The sequence below is a fragment of the Gastrolobium bilobum genome, unplaced genomic scaffold (genome assembly GCF_033153095.1).
Source record: "Gastrolobium bilobum isolate Gb01-03AN ecotype WA unplaced genomic scaffold, APGP_CSIRO_Gbil_v1 utg18130, whole genome shotgun sequence".
In the NCBI taxonomy this organism is placed as follows: Eukaryota; Viridiplantae; Streptophyta; class Magnoliopsida; order Fabales; family Fabaceae; genus Gastrolobium; species Gastrolobium bilobum.
Genome location: NW_026897542.1, coordinates 130,707 through 137,070, shown reverse-complemented (window position 1 = coordinate 137,070; position 6,364 = coordinate 130,707). Strand labels below are relative to the sequence as shown.

At 34.2% G+C, this 6,364-nt stretch overlaps 1 protein-coding gene across 1 annotated transcript; it reads left to right on the top strand.

The window, feature by feature from the left end:
• The first annotated feature begins 857 nt into the window (after positions 1–857).
• Positions 858–4,422, top strand: LOC133307897 (omega-6 fatty acid desaturase, endoplasmic reticulum isozyme 2-like). The gene is made up of 2 exons (XM_061508457.1): positions 858–924; positions 3,091–4,422. The coding sequence occupies exon 2, from the start codon at positions 3,102–3,104 to the stop codon at positions 4,248–4,250; it is 1,149 nt and encodes a 382-aa protein (XP_061364441.1). The 5' UTR covers positions 858–924; positions 3,091–3,101; the 3' UTR covers positions 4,251–4,422.
• The last annotated feature ends 1,942 nt before the right edge of the window (positions 4,423–6,364 follow it).

Below are 6,364 nucleotides of genomic sequence, written 5' to 3'. Positions count from 1 at the left end.
GTTATAATTATAGTGTTGGACTTAATTGATTACAGAAAAGGATATTATTGATTTAATAAAAGAAAAAAAAAAGTTTATCCGTAAATATTTAACTCAGCTATTGTGATTGTAATTGCGCTAAATATTATATGGATGTTAACAAACCGGTCCAATAACAAAGTGTTATACTACTCAAATAAAATAGAGTAAATACCATTTTTGGTCCTCAACAAATTTCATGATGCCCGCTTTAGTTCTTAGCAAATAAAAAGGCCCATCGTGGTCCCTAAAAAATTCAAAATGGACCCATTTTAGTCCTTTTAGGGACTAATATAGATCTTTTTTGAATTTGTGAGGAACCACGATTTCAACTAAATAGGCCATTTTGAATTTTTTAGAGACCACGATGGACTTTTTATTTGTTAGGGACTAAAACGGGCGTCGTGAAATTTGATGAGGACCAAAAAAAGATATTTACTCAATAAAATATAGGGAATTAGTCTAGTTTTATATATATATATATATATATATAAATATAGAATATAAGTATTAAAGGTAAATTATCAAATATTAATTAGTTGCGTGCTCGCTTGTGGTGAAAAAGTACAATCTGGGAATAGTATAGGGCTATAAGCAGTTCCATACGTATGGCCAGATGGAGCGGTAGTAAAAGGGAGAGAGAGTCAAATAGAGCGAGAGATAATAGGAAAGTGTGTTGGTATTGAAAAAAAGAAAAGAAAAAAATAGTTCTCCAAAAGAGACAACACCGTCCATGAATGGTGGGCCCCTTCATTCAATGCAAACTTGCATTTCGAAGAGGAGAAACAACAGCATAAATACACCTCTTCTTCAATCAAATTCTTAGGCTGCCATCTCTTTCTCTGCATACACAGAAGGAGAAGAAATCTATAACAACACTTTCTATTCCTTCTCCTTTCGCTTCAGGTATTCTATTTTTTTATTTTTTATTTTTATGTTTCATTTATTTCCTAGGTATGTGTTATTCCTCTTGGTTTTGTTTTACTTTACTAGATCTAATAGTTTCCGTTTGTTATTCATTTATTCAAGAATTTAAGGTGTTTTTTATTACCTAGTCCACTCCTAACAGGCCAATTCATGTGTAATGTGGATGCTTTTATTAATGTTTGTTTCGTTATTTTTTTGTTTTCCATGATTGTTGTGTCTTTCTGCTTGTCCATGCTGTTTTTTTTTTTGTTGACGTTTAAAGGTTCTCTTGGATATAAGGATGAACATCTTTTTCGGGATTTTTTGTAGTGTTTTCGGTCCTGTAATGGTGCTCAAGTGACAGCGTTAATTTTTTTAAGTAAAACGAACAGTGGTACTTTTGTTTCCACTTGTTGGGGATACTTTTTTTTATTTGTTTACTTTTTTTTTTGAAGTAATGATATTTATACATTAAATCTTTCATATTTTACTTTTTTCAAGATACAGAAGGATAAAAAGAGCATGTATTAGAATTTTAGAATTTTTATTTTATTATTTAAAAAATGGTGTACTTTATATTTTGTATTAGTTTGTCATGATTGATTTGATATTTCATTCTGCTATATAATTTTCGAAAAAACAAGAATTTAAGGTTGAAGAAGTCTTTTTGAAAACTAAAAATTATTGATAAATAAGATTATCATCGGCAGATTTTGACCTTTGCTCCGTTCAAGGTGTCTATGCTTTTTGTTTTTCATTTTTGTGGATTATCAGTTTTATTATAATGTTTGAAATGATCATTGATCACACGGAGTTACTTTATTCGACTTTGGTGGATCTTGATGCGCGGCGACAGGGACACATTTCAAACTCAAAAGGAGCATTTATAAAAGGGAAAAAGACTTTTCATCTTCCAAGAAAACTTTTTTTTTTCAGTCGTTCTCATTTTCATATTCGTGTCAGCTATTTTTTTATTTATTATTTTTTTTAGGATGGCCCATTTTTTTTTTCTTAATAGGAAAGTTTCATCTTCTCATGCAATATAAGAGAGAAGTTGCAAACCTTTTATAAAATACAATTTCTTTGGAAGTGGATCCTCTCATGTGCTAATTAACAGGATCATGTCATGTGGAGCAATCATAACCATAGATGGGTGAGTTAATGGTGATAAAGGAGGAGAGAAAAAAAATATAAGAATAGGAAGTTACACAATCATCACCGTTGATTTAATTATTAATAGTTAAAATCCTCCCACATGACATGATCATGTTAAATTACACATGAGAAAATTCATTTCTCAATTTCTAAGCTACCTCTAGTGGTTATATAATAAAAAATATTTTCTGATACTATTTATGTAGATGTTTTTAGACAAAAATAATTCTCATGTTGCTGCAAAGTCATCTTCTCATATCATTTGAAATCTGTGCCGGTATTATAATAATGTATTATTGAAAACACATAGTAAAACTTTTTTTTTTTCTTCACGTCACCAAACAATTTACAAGAGAGAGGGAAAAAATAGCTTTACCACAAAAATACATAATTATAATCGTTTGATACAAAAATAATTTGCATCAACATAAAAAAAATAAGGAACCCTACTTTTAATATAAAAATGATCTCATTCATTTGGATAACCCCATGTGAGCAAAATGAAGTGCGGGGAGAATTAAAAATAGATTCATGCTTTTTGCACGTTTAGTTTTCTATTATTTAAATGTGTACGAATAGACTTGTACCTAATTCCTAATTTGTAGTTTTAATTTTTCACGGCTTAACTTTGATTACGTCTCAGTTTCTCCGGTATGTATTTAATTGATTTAACGACTTTTGTTCAAAATTGTAACATTCATAGGGACAACACGTTATTGGAGCAATTTTTGTCAACAAAGATAATACTTACACATAAAAATATTTATAATAATTTCACATATTTTTGTATTTTTTTTTTCTATCGGATTCATATGAAGATGCTTAAGATAAACAAGTTTCTTCTTGTCAATTAAACCAATGATTGATAGTTAAGAGTATGTGTTTTTCTGATTAGTACTTTAGTATGTGTGTAGACTAAGTTTAAAATGTAAACAAATTTGCATAGTAAATGGTATGATATTTATGTGATTGTTATGTTAACGAAATGTACTTTGTTATATACACATACAGGTTGTGTGAAAATGGGAGCTGGTGGCCGAACCTCTGTTCCTCGTCATAAAAGGAAAGCAGGGAATGAAGTGAAGCGTGTCCCACATGAAAAACCAGAGTTTAGTCTCAGCCAGATAAAGAAGGCAATTCCACAGCACTGTTTTAATCGCTCTGTAATTCGTTCATTTTCTTATGTGGTCTTTGACCTCACCATAGCTTCATGCCTTGCATATGTTGCAACCCATTACTTTTCTGACCTTCCTCACAATCTTTCTTTATTGGCATGGCCCATTTATTGGATTATACAAGGAAGTGTCCTAACTGGTGTTTGGGTCATTGCACATGAGTGTGGTCACCATGCATTCAGTGACTATCAATGGCTTGATGACTTAGTTGGCCTTGTTCTCCATTCATCTCTCTTGGTCCCTTATTTCTCATGGAAATATAGCCATCGTAGACACCACTCAAATACTGGTTCCCTTGACCGTGATGAGGTTTTTGTGCCAAAGAAAAAGTCAAGTATGAGTTGGTACTCTAAGTACCTTAACAACCCACCAGGAAGAGTTCTCACACTTGCTATAACACTTATACTTGGGTGGCCACTTTACTTGGCTTTCAATGTTTCTGGCAGGCATTATGATAGTTTTGCTTGCCACTATGACCCTTATAGCCCCATTTATTCAAATCGTGAAAGGCTTCAAATATTCATCTCAGATGCTGGAATACTTGCAATGTTTTATGGGCTTTATCATCTTGTTTTGGCCAAAGGGCTTCTTTGGGTTGTTTGTGTTTATGGAGGCCCATTGTTAGTGGTCAATGGTTTTTTGGTGTTGATCACATTTTTGCAGCACACACACCCTTCATTGCCTCATTATGATTCCTCTGAGTGGGATTGGCTTAGAGGGGCTTTGTCTACTGTGGACAGAGATTATGGAATTTTGAATAAGGTTTTGCACAATATAACAGATACCCATGTGGCTCATCACTTGTTTTCAACCATGCCTCATTATCATGCAATGGAGGCTACAAAGGCTATAAAGCCAATCTTGGGAGACTATTATCAGTTTGATGGGACTTCTATTTATAAGGCAATGTGGAGAGAGGCAAAAGAGTGTATTTATGTTGAACCTGATGAAGGAACTAAGAGCAAAGGTGTTTATTGGTACAACAATAAGCTGTAATGGTTAAATAGAGGTATTGTGTATTGGTTGGGATTTGCTGACTGTTTGTGTCGTTTCCATTGTAACAGTTGGTTTGGGTAGCTAAATTAGAGTTCTTGTGGTTTGAAGTAATTATCAAATTTGAAGCCTTCCTGGCTTTGAGTTCAAAACTACTTCTGGATCTTGTACTTTTCTGTGGCTACTTTTTTGTTACAAATGTAGTATTTGTACCCCACAAAAAAATATTAGGGAGACTCTCATTTTTATTTTGTTTTTATTTTTTATATCTATTATTCATTAACCCTCAAATATATATATTTTGCAAACCAACAATGTGCGGGTACTGAGAATTAAACGGGTACCATCAATATCCTTGCAAAGGGATGAAAAGAGTTGCTAACTTAATACTTTTAACCCAGAAATCTTTTCTGTGCATCCATTAACAAATTGAAATTGGGCGCAATATACAATATGAAATAAATGGTGTGACATATGCAGGGTATGAAGAAAAACACGTGTAACACTAATAACTAAATAAAAACCTCACATTAGATGACCAAATTGAATCCCATTCAATTATGGAGGCTACCCCACTCTTTTATTTTATTTTTTAATTACCCCATGTGGTGCTCGCTTAATAATATAGACCTCAAAAAAGTTATATAAGATTTCTTGTTTCAAATTAGGATAATCACATTCCAAAATATTATGTAAAATGTAATTAAACCAAACAAATTTAAACTATTAGATGAAGGTCATATTAATAATTTTATATTATATTTCTCTAATATATTTGTACCGTTGAAAGCTGCAAGCCCAATAGGTTCCCTTGGAGGGGATGTAAATCACTATATGGGTGTTGCCGCTAACAAAGGTAGAGATCAGGTTAAACGGCGACGTCCCAAGTATGAAGTCTGAATCCGCAATATAAGATGGATCTCCTTGCTCGATGATGGAGGGATATTTATAAAGGGAGAAGGGTCAACTCTCCTTGGTGAGTGCCGTGGGCGCATGTAGTATCTGTTATGCTGGTGGCAGTCATTGTTGTTGTAGCTGCGGAGGGGAAACTCTCATTTAGGGGGGTTTGAGGAGGCTACCCGAGGGAGGTAGTATCCCAAAGTAAGATATTTTGATATCTTATATTGGGGACATTGTCATGTGGGGACATAAAGAAAGGTGGGTTGGTAGTCCTTAGTCAGCAAGACTAATGTAGATGAGAGGAGGGGTTTTGGCCTTGCCTTAATGGGCCAAATGTTGAGGGGCCATCCATAACAATATTATACTCGAATTGGATTTGATCCTTATCAATACATTCATTAAAATTTGGAAAAAGTGTGTGTCATTTTAAAGGATGTAAAGTTGTGTCATTTTAAGTGAGATAAAGAGATAGATCATGGGGGAGAGAGTGGATAAAAAAATAAAGGTGTGGGTCCCACCTCTTTGTGAGAATGAAATGACACAAATTATATTATTTAAAAGGATAATGTAACAGAGTTCCTTAACCAAAGAGGAAATTAGGGAATGTACGAGAGTGTAGAGAGATAGAACAGAGAGAGAAAATTATCTGAATACTCCATATGCATTAACTAAGCCAGTGGGCTATTTGTAAAGGGGTTCTTACAAGTCATTAAGTTGTAATGGTACTATCATAAAGCAACTACTTAATTAACATATTTAAAGATATATTACTCAGCCTACAACATAATCTTGGAAATGGGTCGGCCTTCTCCTCACACGCTTGTTAAGTATTGGGTTGGAGTCCATAACATCACCCACTCCTGCAAGTGTGGACTTGTCCTCAAGTCTAGCTGTCGTATTAGTAAGTGGAATTGAAAGGTTGTCTGACTGAGTGAACATGGTTGGAGTTGCGCTATTGGTCACTAGAAAGGTGGAAAGTAGCGGAGTAGATGTTGCCAACAAGGTAGATGACTTGTGAGCCGTTGGATGTTGAACTAACGTGGAAGACAGCTGGAGATCACTGAATGAGCTGGATGGTGCTGATGTTGCCAACATTGGAGAATGAATCTGAACTGTTGGTGCAGGTAGGTGGGGAGTTATTGGAATTGATGGCTTGTCTTGGGTTAAGACTAAGTGGGACTGTCTGAAATCCTTAGGCTCTTTCTTTTCCCCTCTGG